At 49.0% G+C, this 23,101-nt stretch overlaps 2 protein-coding genes across 15 annotated transcripts in view; one reads left to right on the forward strand and one right to left on the reverse strand.

Annotated features, from left to right (window-relative positions):
* LOC119038792 (leukocyte immunoglobulin-like receptor subfamily A member 3) overlaps positions 1-23,047 on the reverse strand; it is a 32,494-nt gene extending 9,447 nt beyond the window's left edge. The window contains exons 1-4 of one of the 3 annotated variants that reach the window (XM_053662600.1): positions 22,947-23,047; positions 22,537-22,686; positions 22,160-22,258; positions 140-226 (exon numbers count right to left, since the gene is read on the reverse strand). In XM_053662600.1, the coding sequence (XP_053518575.1) occupies positions 140-188 (49 nt within the window). In that variant the 5' untranslated portion in view covers positions 189-226; positions 22,160-22,258; positions 22,537-22,686; positions 22,947-23,047. Of the gene's footprint in view, positions 1-139; positions 227-405; positions 485-22,159; positions 22,356-22,536; positions 22,687-22,946 lie in introns of those variants that run through there. The other 2 variants (XM_053662601.1, XM_053662602.1) reach the window with 2 other exon arrangements.
* LOC119035997 (leukocyte immunoglobulin-like receptor subfamily A member 6) lies at positions 10,402-18,107 on the forward strand. Of its 12 annotated transcripts, XM_053662592.1 has the most exons (13): positions 11,565-11,701; positions 11,823-11,858; positions 12,046-12,330; positions 12,475-12,777; positions 12,985-13,281; positions 13,514-13,816; positions 14,103-14,153; positions 15,242-15,370; positions 15,715-15,757; positions 15,833-15,870; positions 16,113-16,165; positions 16,958-17,122; positions 17,202-18,102. In XM_053662592.1, the coding sequence occupies exons 1-13, from the start codon at positions 11,668-11,670 to the stop codon at positions 17,337-17,339; spliced, it is 1,875 nt and encodes a 624-aa protein (XP_053518567.1). In that variant the 5' UTR covers positions 11,565-11,667; the 3' UTR covers positions 17,340-18,102. The 12 variants fall into 12 exon arrangements, 11 of the variants coding, with proteins under 11 accessions (XP_053518564.1, XP_053518567.1, XP_053518565.1 ...); XM_053662589.1 differs by having other exon boundaries at positions 10,402-11,858; XM_053662590.1 differs by having other exon boundaries at positions 11,565-11,858; positions 16,958-17,002; positions 17,202-18,107.
* Positions 23,048-23,101: the final 54 nt, after the last annotated feature.

A 23,101-nucleotide genomic window follows, 5' to 3' on the forward strand; every position in this document is an offset into this window, starting at 1 on the left:
GGGTCAGACCTGGGGCTGAGCCACCTCTTCTCCTCCCAGATGCTCTGTCCCCACTGAATCTGCTCATTCCCTGGGTCTCTTGTATCCCGGACCTGAAAGATGATGGGACTCCATCCCTCATTGTTCCCCCAAAGCTCACCAAGACAGAGAAGGACACTGAGGGTCCAGGTCATGGTTCTTCCTGCCATGGTCACCAGTGTGCAGACAACATCTAGATTCACTGCAACTCAGAATAACAAATGGGGTGTCACATGGTCTGAGTTCTGTGTGACAGGTCATGGGTTCCTCATCAGTGGTCTGGCAGGAAGGGAAGCAGCCCCTCCCTGAAAGATAGGCCAGAAGAGACAACAAGCTTTGGACATTTCAGATCTGAGTCTCAGCAGACCCCACAAGCACTGCACCCACCTCATGTGACACCCAAATGCAGAAGGTGACCCCTGTCCCAGAACATGAGGGTAGAGGACACCAGGCAGGACTCAGGAGCAGCCCAATTTCTGTTCCAGTTCTGATTCTGCCTTTTCTTGAACTTTGTGTCCTTGGGTAAGTCACTTCCCTCTCCTGAGACCCTGTAAGTGCCCTTTTTCTTCCTCTTTCCCACTGGCCAGGCCCTCAGGCAGCATGTACTGAGCAGTCACCCTGTGGAGTCACAGTGCCAGGCCCTGGACAGTCACTGCTGAAGCTGCTGGACTCTGTCCCTGGACTCACAGGGCTCAGAGGAATGAAGACTGGGAGACAGATATGTGGACGGCAGATGGATCAGTTACAGTCTTGTGAGACTGTCCATGTTGGGAGAAAGAACAAGGCAGCGTGGTTCAATAACAGGGGGACATCAGGCAACAATGCGTCCTTATCAGGGATGGGATGACCCAAGGCATAAGCAGAAATCAGTCCAGAGGCCATGGGCAGGGAAAGGTCCTTAACTAGAATGAGCTGGGCCATTTCTCAGAAGTGGCCACAGTCAGGTGAAGGCTGTGTTCTGGGCACACAGGATCTGGAGCACTGTGCAAATGTCTGGAGTGCATTTGAAGTCAGTGGGATGGACAGGTTTATGTTTTAAAAAGGCTATCCCCACGTGAAAACATCATGCCAGCAGGCTCTGCTGCTAATGAACTCCATCAGTCATAAAACTCCAACATGCATCTGGCCCATGGATGGCGTGTTGATTAGTTTTGTGAGTCACACAAACCTGTAATGTTAACTGCACTGACAGTTGACTGGGATGAGACAGGACAGCTTTCCTTTCTGTCTCAATCTTGGGAAGGAGGTGACTTGGTTCACATTGGCTGAAGGAACAGGAGGGGATAGCACAGGATTTTGAAATAGCTCAGTTTCTGTGTGTGGTTTGGGGTGGAGGGGAGTGTGGTTAATGTGTGGTTTTGGTTTTGGAGGGTGAGTCGTATTTCCTGGGGCTGGTGAGTTTAGCTCCAGCCTGGCCACTGACAGCCTTGAATGCCAGATGGTGCAATGTGAATCTGTTCAGAGGGTGGGAACTGGTGGAGGGAGCAGAGCAGACAGGCTCAGACCAGGTCCCTTGTAGGAAGAGTCCTCAGGAGGTGGAGAGGAGTGAACTGGAGAAAGGCATGAAGCCTGCATTGGAGGTGCAGGAAGGAGGGTGATGTGAGGACCAGGCATCTTGAGTGTTGTGATGGATCAGGGACATGGTTCAGAGGGGCTCAGTGGGGCATCATGGAGTGGAGTGGATGACCACCTTGGAAGTTGGAAACTGAAAAAGGAAGGCTGTTCTGCCTTCTTCTTGGTGCCTGGAGGGGCCAGTGGGTCTGTCACCAGTAGGACCACTCCTGAGGAGAGTGTGGCATGAGGAGGTGCTGTGGAGAAGGGTCACTGATTGTCAGAAGAAAGTATGACCCTACTGGGACCAGGGATTTTCTTTCCCCAAACCATTCCCTTCCCTGACTTCCTGTTTGTACAGTCAGCACCAGCCTTTCCTTCACTGCCCCCTTCAAACCTCTGGGTCAGTTCTGCCTCCTCAGGGCCCCTCCTCCCCTGAGCAGAGCTCTTGCTCTCACACTGGGAACTCCCTCTGCAGCATCAGGGAAGAGCCCCTGTGTAGGGCAGCCAGGTTTTCAGTGAAAAGAGACAGACTCAGGGATCTGTGAGGCAGTTTATATCCCTTAACTGGGAGTGAAATGAGAATGATATCTATGAAGAAACATCATGATGGAAGAAATAGATAGCCAACCATGTCATACACATCTTCAGAGCCATAAGATTACCTGCCCAGGGAACTCAGCTATGAATCTTTGAAAACCGATCCCACACACATCATGAGCATCGTCAAACCAGTCAAGGAAAATCGAATCCACCCAGACAGAAATGGCACATCACCCATGGAGGAACCATGATTGGACTGACTACAGATTTCCCATCAGAAACCATGATGGTCAGAAGGGTTTAAAGACCTGAGAGGCAAGAAAAGTTCACCTGGAATTCTTCTGCAAATTTTCTTCAGAATGAAAGTGAAATAAAGGAAACCTGAGCATCTGACCTGATTAGAAGAGAGAAGTTCTTCAAGCAGAAAGGAGATAATTCTAAAGGGATTTTTGGAAATTCAAGAATTAAAGAAGAACGAATATATCTAAGTAAGCATTTATGTAAATATAATAGCATATTTTCTTCTCTTAACTTTAAAATATATATGTGGCTGTTGAAAGCAGAAATGGGCACAACACCTTGTGGGGTGTGTGAGTTGTGTGGATGGACCACAGATTCCAATGGCAGCACCAGGCAGTGGGTGTAAAGGGACCTGCACAGTTGTGAGGCTTCTGCATTGACCTTGCAGAAATGAAGTATAACCTCCTTTGTGTGGAATCAGTGAAATGAGGTTGTATATTATAGTACTTACAACTGTCACTGAAAAAGCAACATACTGTTGTAGTTAGAATTCCAGTGGAGAGATTAGAATGAAATACTAATAAACTATCCCAAAACACAGAAAGCAGTGAAAGGAAACCTGAAGAGCAAAGAGCAAAGAGCAGATGTGACCTGCAGATGCAAACATTAAAGTGGGAATCCTAACACCACCTACATTACATTAGATGTAAATGGTGAGAGCACAAGAAAATGGCAGATTTTAGCAGTGTGTTAAAATACTGGACTTCTTCACTCTAGCATATATTAGTTAATGAATGGGTTTATTTCTTTTTTCAAAGTATATTTTATTGATTGTGCTATTACATTTGTCCCATTTTCTCCCTTTATTTCCCTCCACCCTGCACACCCCCTCCCACCAGCATTCCCATCCTTTAGTTGATGTCCATGGTTCATACCCATCCATTCTTTGGCTTCTACATTTCCCATACTATTCCTACCCTCCCCCTGTCTATTTTCTGCCTACCATCTATGCTACTTCTTCTCTATACCTTTCCCCCCTCCCACTCCTCTCCTGATAATCCTCTATGTGATCTCCATTTCTCTGATTTTGTCCCTGTTCTAGTTGCTTGCTTAGTTATTTTCTTTAAGGTTTGGTTGTTAATAGCCGTGAGTTTGTTGTCAGTTTACTGTTCATAGTTTTGATCTCCTCTCTTAGATTAGTCCCTTTAACACGTCATATAACAAGGGCTGGGTGATGATGAACTCCTTTAACTTGGCCTTATCTGAGAAGCACTTTATCTGCTCTTCTATTCTAAATGCAAGCTTTGCTGAATCCAGCAATCTTGGATGTAGGTCCTTGCCTTTCATGACTTGGAATACTCCTTTCCAGCCCCTTCTTGCCTGCAAGGTTTCTTTTGAGAAATCAGCTGACGGTCTAATGGGATCCTTTGTAAGTAACTATCTCCTTTTCTCTTGCTGCTTTTAAGTTTCTCTTCTTATCTTAAATCTTGGCTGAGGTAAGTATGATGTGTCTTCGTGGGGTTTTTTGGGGGAATCTGTGAGCTTCCTGGAGTTCCTGAAAGTCTATTTCCTTTGGCAGATTGGGGAAGTTCTCCTTCATTCTTTGTTGAAATAAGTTTTCAATTCCCTGCTCTTCCTCTTTTCCTTCTGGCACCCCCATGATTCAGATGTTGAAACATTTAAAGATGTCCTAGAGGTTCCTAAGCTTCTCCTCATTGTTTTGAATTCTTGTTTCTTCATTCTTTTCTGGTTGAATGTTTCTCTCTTCCTTCTGCTCCAAACCATTGATTTTAGTCCTGGTTTCCTTCCTGTCATGTTAGTTCCTTGTACATTTTCCTTATTTCACTTTTCATAGACTTCATTTTCCCTTCTAATTTGTGACTATATTGAAGCAATTCTGTTGAGAAGAGCAGCATCCTGATGTGAAGAGTTTTGAACTATGCATGTGATATGTTGGTTATCTCTTCTTCATTTAGCTGGGGCTTTTTTTTTTCTGGAGCTTTGATTTGTTCTTTCATTTAGGCCATTTCGTTCATCTTGTCAGGGCTGTTAGGTAGCAAGGGGAGGAGCCTTGGGTGTTCATGGGGCAGGGCAACCCACATCTCTGCCTTGTGTCATTGCATTGGGGGAGGGGTCTGAGAGGGAACAGTGCTGCTTGCTCTGCTCTCTGCTGGTTTTCGGTCACTTCCCCTGCTACACACAATCAAATTGGGCTCTTCTGTTGCTGATTTCTGGGTGGTGGGTTTGTGTATGTTCTAGCACCCTATGGGTCTCTCCAACAAACTCTTCTGTGAGGTTTGAAGTTTCTCTTGCTGCTGCCTCAACCACCACAGGTGTTTTAAATCAAAGGCTTTGAGGCTTTATTTCCTGTACTGGAACCCTGGGTTCCTTGGTCTGTCTCACTCCCCAGTTTTTCCTCCTAGTTTATCTGCATGCAAATGTGGGACCTTGTAGTCCATGAGCTGCTGCCTTGCCATGCGTCCTCTCCAGCAGGCTGCTCATCTGCACCCCTCCTACAGGTCTGGATGAATGTTTGTTCTTTAACTCCGTGGTTGTTGGACTTTTATACAGTTTGATTTCCTGTCAGTTCTGGTTGTTTTTTTGTTTTTAAATTTGTTGTTGTCATTGTTTTGGTTGTGCAAGGATACACATTTTGTCTACCTACAACTTCATGTTGGCTGGAAGTTATGGGTTCATTTCTGAAGTTTTGATTCTGTTCCATTTGTCCATATCTCTTTCTTTTTTGCAATTACCATGTTGTTTTAATTATTACAACTCTGTAGCATAATTTGATAGCAGGCAGTGTGATGCCTTTAGCTCTATTCTTCTTTTTCAAGATTGCTTTGGGTATTGGTGGTCTTGAGTGGTTTTGTGTGAATTTTATTATTGCCTTTTGTGTTTCTGTGATAAGTGCAGTTGAAATTTTGATAGGACTTGCACTGAATTTGTCGATTGGGCAGTATACACATTTTAGTGAATTCTTTCTAACTGTAAATGCAGAATATATTTCCATTTATTTCCATCTTATTAATTTCTTTTACCAAGGTCTTAGAGTTTTCAGTGTCCAGATCTTTCACCTCCTTGGCCATCATCTGTTTTGTTTGATGTTATTATAAATGAGAATAAATCTTTATTTCTTTTCCTGATTTTTGTATATTTTGCACACAGAAATGCCATTGATTCCTGAATGGTCATTGTGTGTCCTGCCATTTACTGTTTGTTTTTAAGTTTTTACCATTTTTTGTGGAGTGTTTAGGGGGGTTATATAAAAGATTGTATCATCCACACAGTTTTATTTCTTTCTTTCCAGTTTACATGGTCTGTGTTTCTTGTCCTTTTCTCATGGTTCTGCCTAGGACAGTTAGTGTGAGTTTCACAGGAGTGGGGAGAGTGGGCTTCCTTGTCCTGTAGCTGATCTCAGAAGAGAAACTCTCAGCTTTTCAGTGTCGAGTCTGATGTTGACTGTGGGCTTCCACACGTGACCTTTATTGTGCTGAGGGGTGGTCATTCCATCCCCAATGTGTTGACAGTGTTTGTTATGAAAAGTTTGTTTTGAAGGAATGGTGTACTTTGTCTAATGCCTTCTCTGCATCTATTCAAACATGCATATGTTTTATATCATATACTTTATTATTGTTATGAAAATTAGTGATCTTCACATGTTAAAGTATTTTTGACCATTATCAGGACCCTGTGTTAAATACCATTTGATCATGGTGTACAAGAGGTTTAATGTGCTCTTGAATTCCTCCTTTTAATATTTATTGAGCTATTTTACATGTATGTTCAACAAGAATATTGGCCTCTTGTTTTATTTCTTGATCTATTTATTGTTGATGCCCTCTGTACTTCGTTGATGTGATTTTTCCACTGCAGTATTTGTGGCATTTATTTGATGATTTCTGTCTGTCTGTTGAATTCTCTGTTTGGTCCATACAATGTTTTCCTGACTTTATTGAAATGTCTTTCTGTTTTTGTCTTATAATCATGGAGTGTGTTTTGAATTACATGTTGAGTAAAGTGCTGTTCTCCATGATTTTGGGTTCATTATTGGGACATTATAATAATCTTTGATGAAGGCAGAGATTTTTATTCTTTCTGATCTTAGAGTGCTTTGTTCTCATTTGTATTTGACATGGCAGTCACCTTCTGCAAGCTTGACCAGCTGTCCTCAGATGAGAGATGGTTTCTGTTGGTCCTGCATGTGTTCTGGGGCTTGTGGGACCTCCTGTGGATGGACTGGTTTCGTGCTTGTGCCTCCCTCTTCTGGCAGGATTCGCAAGTTGTAGGTCTGGTCCTCATCTTTCAGTGTATCTGAAGAGTTATTGGTAAGATTTTTTTCTTTATTGTTCTTTTAAAAAATAGGCTATGACTTTTAGAGACAGGGGCCCCAGTCCCCCGTGCTGGTTGGCCATCTCCAAGGTCCAGCTGACCCCAGTTCAGTCTCAGGCCTCCTCCTTGCTTTCTTAAGGGGATCAGAGGAATATTAGGTCCTCAGAGGTCGCCTGGATGGAGCCTTGATAGCCAGCAGGTTGCTGCTGCTCTGGGCCCAGCAGGCCAGCAGGGGCTGGGCTGAGGGCTGGGCTGTGTGCAGGGGCCCTGGCCAAGCTGTGGGGCGAAGTGTTGTGGCCCCGGACTCCTTAGAGGTCACAGTGGAATTGGGGTGCCGGCACCGGCTGTTTGACGGGTGGTCGCTGCTGCTGAAGGGCTTGTAGCAGAGAGAGCAGGGGAGGCGCTTCTGTCCTTGTGCATCCAGTGGCGACCAGCTCGTGCCCACACCCGCGAACTTCCTGTCCCAGCCAGGCTTGTCACAGGCATGGGTGATGTGAGGTGCACGGACTGGAAGCAGCTTTGGAGCAGTCCGGGAACGGAGTGCGGTGGCTCTTGGCGGGAGCGGTGCACGCCTAAACCCGGACTAGATGCGGGAGGACAGGGACCAGAGGCGTGGGGACTGGAAGGCGATGCAGCACCTGCTCCAGACTCCGGGGCTGCCACGCAGGTCAGTGAGGATCCTGGCGGCCAGCCCTGGTGGTGCGGCTGTGGCTTCGGGGGGCGCTGCTCTGTGCCTGGCCGGCCGAGCGCACGTTGGGGCGAAGTAATCCATGCAGGTCACTAAGCCCATCAGCCCGAATCTGTGTGCACTGGGACTCAGTGAGGGAGATGGATCTGGAGAAAGACCGGGGGTGCGAGACAAGGGTGGTGGGCGCTCTCCCTGCCCCCAGGAAGAGAGTAGGGGAAGGGACTAGAAAAGAAAAGTGTATGAATGACCCCCGGACACAACGGAGTGGAAATTTTCTGTTGGGGCGGGGGCGGGGAGCAGGTGCAATGGGCGGAGGAGGGCAATGGGAGGAAATTGGGGGAACTGTAATACAATAATAATTTTAAGAGATTTTAAAAATACGGAGCATGGACGTGGGGATGGCTAGGGTGGGTGGGAGTTGTGGGGGGTAAATCCAGACAACTGTACTTGAACAACAATGAAAGAATTAAAATAAATAAATTATATATAGTTCAAGTCGATCCTTCAAAAGACCTTTGAGTCTGTCTTTTACCTCTTTGCTCTATACTGGGATCATAGGGGGAAAAGATTTAAAAAATTAAAAAATATGAGTAATAGCAAAAAAAAAAAAAAAAGCAAAACAAAAGGGAAGGGAGACAGAAAGGAGTATTTACAACCAGGAATTACACAAATGCCACAATCAGGTCTTATGAAAACGACGGTGTTTTCTGGGAGCTGGTTTACAAACACACCTCCTGACCGTCATTTCCAACACCAGTTGCTCTTTCAGACTCAAGGCATTTCTGGAGGAACCAGCACCAAGTACATATCCTGATACACAGAAGAGTCGTTGATGGGATCTTTTCTGAGGATCCCACCTAATATAAGCGAAATAAATGTCCTACATGAAAGTGGACCAGAGATGGAGGGTGAGCCCAGGGGTGGATCTGAACCTGTGATGTGGGCTGAGCTCCAGGTCACATGGAGGTGAGAACAGAGGCCCCATCAAGGAAGGTCAGCAGTGCAGTGAGGGGAGACGCCCACAGTCTAACTGTGGGGAAGCCTCTGCAGCCCCAGCCCTGCCTCTCGCTGCACAGGAACCACGCCCACTCCCTCCACATTCTCAGCAGACTCTTTCCCAGGGTCTTAATATGTGAAATGTTAGAGAGACTTATCTAACAAAAAGATGAAAAATATGAATAGTGAAAGGACAGCAAACTCACAGTTATTAACAACCTCACCTAAAACAAAAGCAAACTAAGAGGGGGAAAAAGCAAACAGCTAGATCAGGAGAAGAACCATAGAAATGAAGATCACATGGAGGGTTAGCAACAGGGGAGTGGGAGGAGGAGAAGGGGGAGAAGGTACAGAGAATAAGTAGCATAGACGGTAGGTAGAAAATAGACAGGGGGGAGGGCAAGAATAGTATGGGAAATAGAGAATCTAAAGAACTTGAGACACATGGTCATAAACTAAAGGGGGGGTAATGGTGGGAGAGGTGTGTGCAGGGTGGAGGGCAATGAAGGGGGGAATAGAACAACTGTAATGGCATAATAAATAGAATATATTTTAAAAAACAAAACAGGAATACACAGAACCACCGCCAGACAACTTCGGAGCAGCGATCCCAGGAATCCCAGGAGTGGAGGACTCAGAAACTGGGAGGCAGAGCTGACGGGGCTCAGTGCCCAATCTTCACGGACAATCTGCTCCTGGACGAGTGTCCCCGCTGTCTTCTGGTGTCGCTCTTATCTGTGAGGAAGTCTGGTGTCAGCAAGCTTGTCATTTCAGTAATTTGCATTTTCCAAAGAAAATAATGTTAGGACTCTTTCTCTGGGGTCCCTGGCCAGTGCTTTATGACTTTTATTTTCGCTGAAATGCATATAATGTAATATTAGCCATTGTAATGTGTACAAGTATGTGTAAAATAGGATTTTTTAAATTTTAATTTACCGTTCATTTGCTTCATTTACCACAAGAGGACAAGATACAGATTTCATTTCTGTTTTGTCTTTTTTAAACATTTTATTTATTTATTTACTTTTAGAGAAGGGGAAGGGAAGGAGAAAGACAGGGAGAGAAACATCAATGTGTGGGTGGCTCTCACATGCCCCCTACTGGGGACCTGGCCCACAACCCAGGCATGTGCCCTGACTGGGCATCGATCTAACGACCCTTGGTTCACAGGCCCACACTCAGTCCACTGAGTTACACCAGGCAGGGCTGAGTTCATTTTCAAATACATGCCCCCTATCACTTAGCTGGTCTTCCTCATCTCTGTAAAATGTTCAATGATTGTTCTCTGGAGCTCCTACTAAGTGTCATGGTCACTTCTTTCCTTCTGACACCAGAGATATGGCATTGGCCCTCCTCACTCTAGTCCCCAAGTACCTGCAGTCCTCACACCTGGTGTCCCTGTGCTGCATTCTGGAAATTTCCTCAACATTGTACTCCACTGTCACAACTGGCCCTTCAGCTCTGTCTCATCTTTGATGGGAAGAATTGTTTTAGTCTCTCCATTCTATCGGGTTGTTCATCTCACAGATTTCTAACTCTAGACACTCCTCTGTAAAACAATTCACATTCCTGGCTCAAAAATTGAATCCTTTCTTCCATTTTCAAATATTTACAAGTGATTATTTTAAATTGCACTCATATTTCCTACTCCCTTCTTTCATTTCATGTGACAGTCCCCAGTGTCAGTAGACGGTGTCCATAGCTCTGTCTGTCACCATTAAGATGTCTCCACTGTCCACTCTTGTAGGAGCCTCTCCCCTCACACACCTGGTCTCCCGCAGATTCTCCAGGGCTGTCCTGGGAGTCAGGCTGACCAGGGGCTGTGGCAGCTGCCCCTGCCCCATGCAGTCCACTCTCTCAGGCTCAGCACCTGCTCAGTGTTCTGCCCACCAGGGCTGGTCCATGGGAACCTCACACACACACATGAGACAGACACCCATGGGTGACATACTGGACTCAGTCTGTTTCAGGACACACAGGGCAGACTGCTCACTGCTGACCATGACTTGGGTGAGTGGGCAGAGACATCTCAGACCATGCACAGAACCATGGGGCAGGGGCCACACTTAAAGCCTTCACCTGCTCCCTGACCCCCTTCCTGTGAGGTCCTGGAGTCCCTTTCCTTTTGCTCGGGGGAGGGAATCATGTCCCTATGACCCATGGATAGTCCAGAGCAGTACGGCCACTCAGTTTCAGTCTCTGTTCTTCAAGGTCATTCCTTCTCCATTTGGGAACTTTCATTTCTCTTTTCTGCACGTGTCTGACCTACATACTTTAGAGCTGTTTTGAGTAGCTGTGCTTGGTATTCAGAGCAGACATGGTCTCAAGGGGATGAAACAATCCTGCCCTTGACCCTGGACACCTTGATCCTCTCATGTCCCAGCCCACTCACATCCTCATCTGGTCTGGAAATGGAAGCCTCCCTCCCATGAACCAGCACCACTGACCCACAGCCACTGTGGGGACTGGGCTTTGTGACAACATCATCCGCATGAGGAAACTGAGACTCAGAGATACGCCATTAGCACACAGATCATGTGGGCAATGGTTGAATGGTTATTTAAATAACTATCTGCCGTAAGTAAAAATCAGGACTATAACCCAAATCAATGTCCCCTGAAGCTTGAAGGCAGGACCACAGCATGAGGAGGAGGTTTAAACCAGGAAACAAGGGCACTGAGGGGGCAGGGATCATTCAGAGGCTTGTCCCCCAAAAGATGGATGGCCGCTGGTGCTAGGAAAATATGAGAAGTCAGTGGGGGTGGCTGGGATAGAAGGAAAACCACACTCTGGGTAAGAGGAAGGGACATGTTCTTTTCCCCTATTTCACTGTTTCCCCTTTGTGCTCATTGTCACAGCGGCACTCGTCTGCACTGCACAGTGAGGAGGGGACCGTGTCTCTGCTGAGCTGAGCTCTGCAGGCACAGGGACCCCATCTTCCTAAAGCATCTCCAGGGACTGAGTGACCACTGTCCAAGGGGAGGACCCACAGGGAGGGGTTGATAGTTGGGCTCGGGGGGAAGGGGACCTCATGGAGGGGGACCTGGAAGGCCATGCCCTGGGTCACCTCACTTGCAAGGGGTGTTTCAGGAGGCTGCGGGTCTATTTCTTCCTCCATCATGAGAACAAGGGCCGGACTCCTCAGGAGACACTGTCCCCTTCCTGAGGGGCTGGTGACAGGAGAACCTCGTGACAGGGATGTCCAGCCTCCCAGTGACCACACCCTGTGAGTCTCTCCACCCTGAGGACTCCTTGGTCTCTTCCTCCTTCTGCGCAGCTGGGTTCAGAGAGGAGACGCCATGCCCCCCAGCCTCACAGCCCTGCTCTGTCTGGGTGAGATGTGAGGGGGGAGGGGAAGCCCTGCTCTGTCAGGACCCCAGGGCTCAGGAGGCTCCCGGGGAGAAGGGTTCTGCTCAGGACTCAGGGCAAATCTCTCACAGGGACTCTCTTGCAGGGCTGAGCATGGGCCTGAGGACCCCAGTGCAGGCAGGTGAGTCTGTCCCCAGGGGCCCCATGTCCCTCTCCACATAAAGGACAAAGGGCTTCTCCATCTGGCAGCTGTGGGTGAAAAAGAAGTTCTGGGTTAATGGATGGGGGACGTCAGGGAAAGTCCTGGGGCTGTGATCTGGGCAGTGGGGGTGGAAATGACTTCTGACCCCACCTCTGACTCCTTCCAGGGACCCTCCCCAAACCCACCCTCTGGGCTGAGCCAGGCCCTGTGATCCCCTGGGGGAGCTCAGTGACCATCTGGTGTCAGGGGCCCCTGCAGGCCCAGGAGTTCCATTTGTATAAAGATGGAAGCCCAGCGGCCTTGGACAGACAGATATCACAGTATCCCAGGAAGAATGTCAAGTTCTCCATCATACAAATGACAGAGTTCACTGCAGGGAGATATCAGTGTTACTATGTCAGCCCCACTGGCTGGTCAGAGGACAGTGACCCCCTGGAGCTGGTGGTGACAGGTGAGTGGACACTCAGGGGTCCCAGCCTCAGGCTCTTCCCTCAGGAAGGGGGATACCCTCAAGGGGTCTCCCCCTCACGGCCCAGCCCTGGGAGACATGAGGAAGGTGTGACCCCACTTAACATGCTGCCTCCTTCTCTCCTAGGAGTCTACAGCAAACCCAGCCTCTCAGCCCTGCCCAGCCCTGTGGTGACCTCAGGAGCGAACGTGACCCTCCAGTGTGGCTCACGGCAGGGATTTGACAGGTTCATTCTGACCAGGGAGGGAGAAGACAGGGTCTCCTGGACCCTGGACTCACAGCAACACCTCAGTGGGCAGTCCCAGGCCCTGTTCCCTGTGGGCCCTGTGACCCCCAAACACAGGTGGACATTCAGATGCTATGGCTGTTACTGGAACAGACCCCACATGTGGTCACAGCCCAGTGACCCCATGGAGCTCCTGATCCCAGGCAAGTCACATCCTGGTAACATCCATGTATTGAGGCAGCATATAAGTAACTGTGGTCTTTGCAGGGAGGGGAGCCCCATGGGAGAGGTGGGATGAGTGGGGCCCCAGAGACACAGAGAGACACAGTAGGGCCTGGTGGCCTGGGGGCCAGGCCAGGAGGAGGGCTCATGGGAGGACCAGCCCTGTCACTCCTGTCTGGTCCCTGCAGGTGGCTCAGGGAAGCCCTCCCTCCTGACCCAGCAGGGCTCCATTGTGTCCTATGGACAGAGCTTGACCTTCCAGTGTCTCTCTGACATCAGCTATGACAGATTTGCTCTGTCCAAGGAGGGGGGACAGGACCTCCTCCAGATCACTGCCCTGCAGCCCCAGGCTGGGCTCTCTCAGGCCAACTTTTCCCTGGACACTGTGAGCAGCTCCCATGGGGGCCGTTACAGGTGCTATGGTGGACACAGCCTCTCCTCTGAGTGGTCAGCCCCCAGTGACCCCCTGGACATCCTGGTGGCAGGTGAGGAGCCAATGGGTCCAGTAATGAACCTGGAGTCTGCTCAGGCCCTGCTGGGGGGTCTCAAGTGGTGATGGCCAAGATACGGGGTCTGGTGTCTCTAAGGAGAGAGAGATGGGAGGGGAGATGCACAGAAAACAGAGCCACACAGAGAGCAGGGTCATCAGAAAGGGGCCTGGTGACTCTCAGGTCAGATATGGAGGGTGTCAGCCCCTCACCTGCCCCTTCTCTCTAGGATGGCTCCCTGACAGACCCTCCCTCTCGGTGCAACCAGGAGCCATGGTGGCCTCAGGAGAGAACGTGACCCTGGTGTGTCAGTCACAGAGCCCAAGGGTCATTTTCCTTCTGTCCAAGGAGGGGACAGCCAATCCCCCGCTGCGTCTCAGATCACAGTCCCGAGCTCAGCAGCACCAGGCAGAGTTCTCCATGGGTCCTGTGACCTCGGCCCACAAGGGGACCTACAGGTGCTACAGCTCACTCAGCATCTTCCCCTACCTGCTGTCACAGCCCAGTGACCCCCTGGAGCTCCTGGTGTCAGGTGAGGCCCCGACCCTGTCTTTCTGAGCTGTTAGCTCAGGTCCTGGTCCCCAGAGGAACTACAGGCTGAAAGGGGATGGCGTGGGCTCTAAGGACGGCCGCCCAGCAGAGATCTGCCCCTCGGAGGCCCTGCTACACCTGTCCATCCAAACCCCCACCTGGTCCAGAAGGCGCCAGGTGGGCAGTGAGAGGGTCTTAGAAGCCACAGCACAGAGGCAGGAGGAGTCTGGTGAGGTGGGACCCCAGGGTGAGCCCACACCCTCACCCCCTTCTCTGTTCCTTCCCAGGACCCTCTGGAAATCCCAGCCCCCTACCCACAGGGCCCACCTCCACCACCGGTGAGTTACTGGACCCCCTTCACTCAGAGGAGGGCACAGACCAGCCCAGGGCACTTCTGTGTCTCTCAGAGGATCTCATGTCCCCATAGATACTCAGGAACAGGGTTCTGTCCCAGAGGGGGAGTCAGGGAGAGATTTCAGGGGACACATGGCCCTTCAGGCACTCTGAGGACACACCCCTCCCCCACCACGGTGTCAGGTCTGTACAGGGCTGAGTGAGGCCAGTGACAGTTGGGGTGGTTGTGAATGAGGTACATGTTGGGGCTCCTCTGGGGGAGGAGCCACGCTCAGTGGGGGAAGGCAGCACCCACCCCTCACCCCCATCCTGAATTTCTAAACATCTCTGAGGATCTGCCCCTTGGCCACATGGAGTCAGGCCCACAGAGCAGTAAGTGAGGGTCTCTGTGGGGAGGTGGTGGGTGTGTCCATGGGGGACAGGGACTGAGTCCTGTGCAAGTTCAGGCACCTCTGGAGGCTCTGACTTGGACACGGCCTTCCCCTCCCTGTGCCTCAGTGTCTCCAAGTGTAAAAGGAGAGAATCATGGCCCACAGCTTAGATTTCCTTTCAGTTCTGGCTCTGACCTCCTGGGAGGGGGTCCTCTCAGGGAAGTCCCCCTGGGATGTGACATTAGGGGAAGTGTCCCTCCAACTGACATCAGGGGTCACAGAGCTCAGGAGGGCAGAGCCCCAGCCCAGCCCAACCATTTGAAGGGGGCATCAGGGTTCACCACACACTCCTGCCCCTCCTGTGTCCCTGCTGTGCTGGGGGACAGGTACTAAAGAAGGACCCTCAGCTCCAGGTGAGACAGGACAGGCCCCTGCAGATAAGGAGCCCAGAGCTCAGAGCTGGTGTCCACCTGGGGTAGCATGAGGACAGCACAGGCAGCACAAGTTCCTGTGTAAAGTCCCAGCCCTGCCTCAGCCAGGCTGGGTGACCCGGGGCAGGCAGACTGGTCAGTGGGTCAGCCATCCCTGGTGCGTGAGGGCTGTGAAGTTAGAAGAGCTGAGAGGCAGATTCTAGCACCTGCCTCACACACAGTAGGTGCTCATTAAATGGCACCTTTGGCTCATTCATGATGTCACTCCAGCCCAAGGTCTCCAATGGTACTGGAATGTGCTGATAGGGGTCTTGGTGGCCCTCGTCCTACTGGTCTCCCTCCTCCTCTTCCTGTTCCTCTTCCTCCGACACAGGCGTCAGAGCAAAGGAAGGACATCAGGTGAGCAGGGGACGGGGTGACCTGGGTCACAAGAGACCCATCAGGTCACAGAGCACCTGATGCAGGAAAATCAAATAGATGGGGAAGGTCAGCTGAGAAACAGATTTCTCCAGAATCTCACATTGGAAAATCTAGAAAGAAAACACTCAACATCAGCATCGACATAGAAATGTAAAGTTGTCTTCCACCATTTTCAATCTCCTGAAACATGAAACATACCCACAAACATGTGCAGGTTTCCTTCTTTCCCCTGCAGTCACATGGGGAGGGGCCCCTACATTCCTTGGGCTGGGACTCTCCCTCTTGACCAGCCCAGAGGAAGGCTGATATCTGACCTCCTGCAGGGGCCACGGACCCAGAGCCCAAGGACAGAGGCCTGCAGACCAGGTAATTCCTGCCCCAAAGGCCCCAACCCCCACCCAAGGCCCCACTCTGCCCCTAACTTCCTGTCTCCTCCCCCAGATCCAGCCCAGCTGCAGACGCCCAGGAAGAGCCCCTCTGTGAGAGGAAGGAACAGCTGCCCTGGGAGAGGGGGACGCAGGGATTTCAGGAAGGGATTAGGGGAGGGGACAGCCTGGGAGGCTGTGGGGGTCAGGGGTGAGAGGGACTGAAATCCACACAGCCTGACCTGGCCCCTCACCTCATCATCTCTGGGTTAGTGACCCATCTGGGAGGGCGAGGGTCTGCAGCCCTGAGATCTCAGGGACCCTGAGTGGAGACGCTCCTTGTTCTTCCCCCGCAGATGCTGCCATGAAGGACCCTAATCCTGGGGAGGGCATGGAGCTTGACCCTCAGGTGAGACCCCTGCTCCTGTCCAGGCCACCAAGGACCTTCCTGTTCCCCAGTTTACTCCAGTGGTCACCCCCTTGTCCTCACCTCCCCTGGTTCTCGGCAGCGTCCATATTGACCTGTCCTTCTGGGCACCAGGCTGTCCTGCTCTGACTCACCACTCCCACTTTCCTGTGACCTCAAAGCCCTTCCCTCCTGGGTGGTCCTCTCTGCTAGTTCCCTGCTCTCTATATGAATTGTGGGGCCCCAGGTCTCAGAAGGAGACATGAATGAGTGAACACCCACAGGTCTCAGGGTCCCGTCACTCACTCATGCAGCAGCTGTGACAAGAGCTCAACTGGTTACTGGCTCCATGTTGGTGCTGCGGTGCCATCCTGAGCAGCCTGTCCCCACACTGCTCAAGCTCGCCTGTGGGTGAGGGAGACACCTGCAAACAGGCAGATGGAATCCTCAAGAACCAAGTGCTGTAAAGCAGAATGAAGCAAGCACAGGGGGTGGAGTGAGTGGTGAGGAGGGAGAACAGCAGGTGCAAAGGTTGAGGCAGGACCTGCTGCTTCAGCCAGATGGGCCCTGTGGCTGGAAGTGAATGAGCAAGAGACAGGGCATGAGGTTAAGGGTCAGATCTGCAGAAGCACCAGGAGCCCCAAGGCTCAGGGAGTCCCTGCAGACTCCATCAGGAGAGTGACCTCATCTGATCTGAAGTTTAGTTGTCACTCTGACACCATGTGGACACGTGACTGGAGGGTTTCAATCATGGGGTCAGGAACACACTGGTTCTGTCTCACTGTCTCTCTGCAGGAGAACAGGACCTGTGACGACTTCCAGGGAATGACCTATGCCCAGGTGACCATCTCAACATCAAGGCAGATGCAGGGAATGGCCCCTTCTCCTTCCCCCCTGTCAGAGGAATTGCTGGACAGGAAGGGCAGACAAGCAGAAAAGGACAGACAGGTGGACAGTCAGGTGGGCCCCGTCGTCTCCAGGCCCCAGGTTTACCCAGCCCCAACCACCTTTCACCCCTCTCACTGTCCCCCTGCTCCAGGCTGCTGCATCTGCTGCCCCCCAGGATGTGACCTACGCCCAGCTGACCCTCAGAAGGGAGACAAGTGCACCCCGTTCCTCCTCATCAGAGAAGCCCCCACATGAGCCCAGTGTCTACGTTTCTCTGGCCGTCCACTAGCCCAGGAAGGACCCAGACCCCACACTCCAGGGAGGAGACCTGCGTGGACCCCAGAAGGTACAAAAGCTGCCCCAAGGACACTTACTAGTGGCCCCAGCCAGCCTGGAGACCTGATGTGGGCCCCCACTAGCTCCTGGGTGTCTCTGGGAGGCCCCTGTTTGTATAGTCACAGATAACCAATATTCCTGCATTATAGAATCAAAGAAATAGACGTCTCAAAAATGTATGTGTAAATTTAAAACTAAACCAGAAGTGGGATGACATGTAGAGATCATGTACCATAGAAACGTACACTTGTAAAACCTGTTAACAGCACTGGCTGGTGTGGCTCAGTGGATTGAGTGCTGGCCTACAGAGCAGAAGGTCGCTGGTTCGATTCCCAGTCAGGGCACATGCCTGGGTTGTGGGCTAGGTCCCTAGTTGGGGGCATGTAAGTGGCAACCACATATTGAAGTTTCTCTCCCTCTCTTTCTCCCTCCCTTCCCCTCTCTCTAAGAATAAATAAATAAGATCTTTTTAAAAAGAGAAAAAAGCCTATAACCATCTTATTAATCATTGTCAGCCTAATGAATTTAACTTTTAAACATTTAAAAATCTCTAAAAAACAAAGAAAAATATCCAAACTGATATTGATTTAAAATATTCAATATTTTATGAAGATCTCAAGGAGGGTTAGCAACAGGGGAGTAGGAGGAGGAGAAGGGGGGAGAAGGTACAGAAAATAAGTAGCATAGACAGTAGATAAAAAAATAGATGGGGGGGGCAAGAATAGCATGGGAAATATAGAATCTAAAGGAATTGAGACACATGGTCATAAACTAAAGGGGGGGTAACGGTGGGGATGGGGAGGTAGGGTGGAGGGTAATGAAGGGGGGAATAGAACAACTGTAACAGCATAATCAATAAAAAAATTTTAAAAAAAAACAAAAAAAATATTCAATATTTTAAATGAATGATCATTGAAGTGTTACATAGCAGACCTATGAAATGCAAAACTAGGAACCATGAATGACTATATTAGAAAAGAAAGAGGTAAATACATAGAAACAACCTCGAGTGTCCTCCCGTGGATGACTGGGTAAAGGTGTGGAAATACACACAATGGAAAATTACTCAGCCGAGAAAGATGAACTATTACCATTTGCAATGACTTGGATGGAACTGGAGGGCATCACGCTAAGTGAAATAAGACACAAAAGGACAAGAAACATAGGATGTTACTCTTATGAAGGTGAAATTTGAAACTCTGAACAGTCATACATATTAACTATATTGAATCTGTGAGGAAAGTTTATCCTGCAAAGTGAACTTGGAGACCAGAAAGCTTCACTGCTAATGCTTCTAAATACTTGTGCATGTATGAAATACACATGCCCACAATATACACGTGGACATGCATGCAAACACACACACATACACAGATGCACACACATGGACACACACAGACATACAGAAAGCAATAAATACAAAAAGAAAACAAACTCGTATATTCGGAAATGAAAAAATGGTTACCAGAGAGAAGGGGGTGAGGGGAGCACAAACTGAAGGGGGGTTAAGGGGGTCACAGAAGGAGACTAGACTTTGGGTGATGAGCACAGAGCGAGTATATAGATAATGTATCAGAAGATTGTACACTTGTAATTTACATAATGTATTAGCCCATGTCACCTCAATCTATTTGATTCTTTTTTTACCACTGCATAGTATTCCATTGTGTACATGTACCACCGCTCTGTCATCCACTCATCTGCTAAAGGGCACTTGGGCTGTTGCCAGGTCTTCACCATTGCAAATAATGCTGCTATGAACATATGGGTGTGTATATTCTTTCTGACTGGTGTTTCAAGATTCTTAGGATCTATTCTCAGAAGTGGGATCAGTGTGTCAAAAGGGAGTTCCACTTTTAATTTTTGGATGAAACTCCATACTGTTTTCCACAGTGGTTGCATCAGTCTGCATTCCCCACGAACAGTGCACTAGGGTTCCCTTTTCTCCACATCCTCGCAAACATTGGTTGTTTGTTGATTTATTGATGGTAGCCTTGCTCAAAGGCGTAAGATGATATTTCATTTGCATCTCTGGTTATTAGGTGAATATTTGTTCATATGTCTATTGGCCATCTATATGTCCTTGGGTCCTTTGCCCATTTTTTAATTGGAATGTTTGTCTTCCTGGTGTTGGGTTCTGTAAGTTCTTTATGTGTTTTGAAAATTAACCCCTTATCAGATGTATCATTGGCACACATGTTGTCCCCTCAATCTGGTAACAGGCCCTGGCTGGGTAGCTCACTTGGGTAGAGCATCACCCTGATATGTGAAGGTTATCGGTTCAATCCCCCGTCAAGGCACATACAAGGATCAACCAATGCAAAGTAAAACAAATCAATCTTTCTCCCTCCCCCCTCTCTCTCCCCCACCCTCCCTCTCTCTCAAATTAATAAATAACTTTTGAAAAAAGATCTGGAAACAGCCCAAGTGCCCATCAGTAGGTAAGTAGGTTAAAAAATGTGGTACATTAATACAAAGGAATACTACATGGCTGTAAAAATAAAAAAAAAATAAACGACCCTTAAAAGTTTTGCAACGGTGTGGATGGACCTGGAGATTACTGTGCTAAGCAAAATAAGCCAGTCAGAGAAAGACAAATCCCATATGATCTCACTCATCTGTGGACTCTAATGAAGCAAATACACTGATGGACAAAATAGAACCAGAGGCAGAGATACATTTAAGAGACTGACAGATGCCAGAGGGAGGGAGTGTGGGGCACGGGATGAAAGCAGGTGAAGGGATCAGCCAAAGAACACACAGGTTGACCCACAGACACAGACAGCAGTGTGGTGATGGCGAGAGGGAAGGGAGGGCAGGGGGTGGCAGAGGTGGGCCGACTGGGGGGAAATGGGGGGCATCTGTAATAGTGTCAACAGTAAAAACATAAAAAATAAGAAAATAAAAACCTCATCTCATTTTAAAAAGAGAGAAAGCCTTTCAAAAATCAATGACCTAAGTTACTATATATCAAAAGTTTAGTGAAAGGCCCTGGCTGGTGTGGCTCAGTGGACTGAGCACCGGCCTGTGAACCAAAGGGTCACCAATTCCATTCCCAGTCAGGGCACATGCCTGGGTTGTGGGCCAGGTCCCCAGTAGGGGGTGTGTGAAAGGCAACCACACACTGATGTTGCTCTCTCTCTCTCTTTCTACCACCCTTGCCTTCTCTCAAGAAATAAATAAAATTTAAAAAATGGAAAAGAAAGCCTCAGTAAAGACATAGACACATAAAGAAAAACACAATGAAAGTTTTTAATTTGAAAACTAAAAAAATCAAAAGGTTTCATAGATACATGGGCTCAACAGCAGAGTAGAAAAGACAAAAAACACAACCCATAATGAACATGAAAAAAAGAACAACAGAAATTCCTCAGTCTGAACAACAGGGAGTAAATAAACTGGGAACAACTATGAACAGAGGCTCAAGAACCTGTCAGAGTGTCACAAAAGCTCCAACGTCCACATCATGAGTCCTAGAAGTAGAGGACAAGACTGGAAAACTACTCAAGAAATAATGACTGAAATTTCCCCAAACTTGGCTATAGTCATAAGGCTACGTATTCATGAAACTCGATGACTTCAAAATAGGATACACTCAAAGAAATCCACACCAAGATGCATCATAACTCAACTAGAAAAACAAAAGACAAAGAAGTTCCCTGAATGCATGAGGCAGAAATGCCACTTCACCCATAGAGAGAAAACCCACTCAGATGACAACGAGATTCTCGCTGGAAACCGTGAAGACAGGAGAGAAGTAGCACATCTTTCAAGTGCTGAGCAAAGAAAAAACTGCCAATCCCGAATTCTATCACTGGGGAAATTATCCTTCAGAAGTGATGGGGAAATAAAACACACTCTCAGGTGAAATATTAGTAAGAGGGTTTATCACAAGTAGACCTCCCATAAATGAACAGCCACAGGAAGTCCTTGCCCCAGGAAGATAATGATAAAAGAGGAATCTTGGAACATCCACAAGGAAGAGGGGAGATTGGGAAGAGTGACTAGGTGGACCCCAGCACAGTGCAGAGGACAGGACGTCACAACTGCCCAGGAGCACTCAGTTCACATCTCCTTCAAAGCTGGGGGGCAATAAAAACAAACATATACCCATTATCATCCAACAATGTTTGTGACTATCTTGTTAATCTACCCACATCTTAAGAACCACAAATAAAGTTTTACTTTGATTCCCGGAGCTCACATGAACACAAGAGATTTCTGAATTCCATAAAGAACTGTGGGACCCTTGGAGCAATTAGGACAGCCCAGAAGAGCCATGTTTTAGCAGTCAGGCCAAACTAGCCCTACAACATGCCTAAATGCTGATATTTCTTTTAAAGGACACGCTGAACCAGAAAGTGATTTGACTGAATTCTAAAACACAGTTACATACTTTTAAAGAAAGGAAGTAGAGTCTGTTACTCAACAGTGTCACTTACCTAATGCCTGGGAGAGAAAACCACAAACAGTCCTGTGTTCAGGTGGAAATGCAGGGGTGGTGTCACCCTCACGGGTTAGAAAGGGCAGTGGAGGGGCCCCTGGTGTCCCTGTGTAATACACCAGCCCGCTCCCCACAGACACTGGGAGGGCTGTGAGGATGGAAGGCAGAGTGGACTTCACCAAGTGCCAGCTCCTGCCACAGCTGCTGTGCTGGACACGTGGATTTACTGGACATCCTTTGGTCATTTCTAGACAGCCACGGATCTGGTAACCGAGAAGCAGTTCTAAACCTGGGTTCATGTTTACAGTTTTCACAGGGATAAAACTCACCTCCTTCTCTCACAGCAGAGTCCAAAGGCTCTCAGCATCTGGAAATCCAGCAGAACCTCGTATTTGTCCACAGTGTGGATGACTTCTTGTGAGTTGGACCTGAAGATTAGAGGGTGGCAAGGGCCCTGGTTGCCGTGGTTGGCACTGCAGGTGCGGGGAAGAAAGGAGGAACTAAAAGACTCGGGGCCTGTCAAGGCTGTGAGGGTATAGAGGTCTCACTCTCTGCGCCCTGTCAGGACATGCCCTGAACAGTCAAGTACATCCCACTGCAGCTGGCCACGCCCAACACCAAGAATGAGACACAACTCTGGGTGTGCGTCTTTGGACTGTGGAAGCAGCATATATCCAGCATTTGAGAAAGTAGATTTTTCACTTACTGGGGGAGTGAGAAGGCTGTGGGTGTGAATGGAGCCCAGTTCTAGAACCTGCAGCCACGGTCACGTGACCATGCAGACCCCGTGCCTGGTGCACTGAGAGACTGTAGGCTTTCTCTGCCCAGGCCCTCTGGGCTCATGTCCTCACATCACCTGCAAGAGAGAGATAGACTCCATTTAGAGAGCTGCTCCTGGTGTGCTGCTGGGTCCCGACAGCAACTCAGTGACTGACTAGAAGACATCAGGGTCTTGCATTTGGAACCACCCATGAGGAGGGGACTGCCATTCCCACCAAGTCACGAGGTTGCAGCCCATCGTGGGGTGAGAGTCCTGAGCCTGAAGCCATGCATAGAGTTTCCAGAAATTGAAGGACACAGATGGGTGGGTTAGATGCATGACACACACAGCCCTACCTGTCACAGGGATGCCTCTCCTCCACCTGTCCTCTAGTGGGTCACGTCTGGGTGGTGTGAGGTTTCTGCCTAGTGACACTCCACAGAGCACCCCCACTTGGGGACACAGAAAAAATTGCTTTCTGTGGAGGCAGAGCGTGTGGGGTCTGCTGAGA

Source organism: Artibeus jamaicensis, unplaced genomic scaffold, assembly GCF_021234435.1.
Source record: "Artibeus jamaicensis isolate MK-2021 breed Jamaican fruit bat unplaced genomic scaffold, CSHL_Jam_final contig_2566, whole genome shotgun sequence".
NCBI lineage: Eukaryota > Metazoa > Chordata > Mammalia > Chiroptera > Phyllostomidae > Artibeus > Artibeus jamaicensis.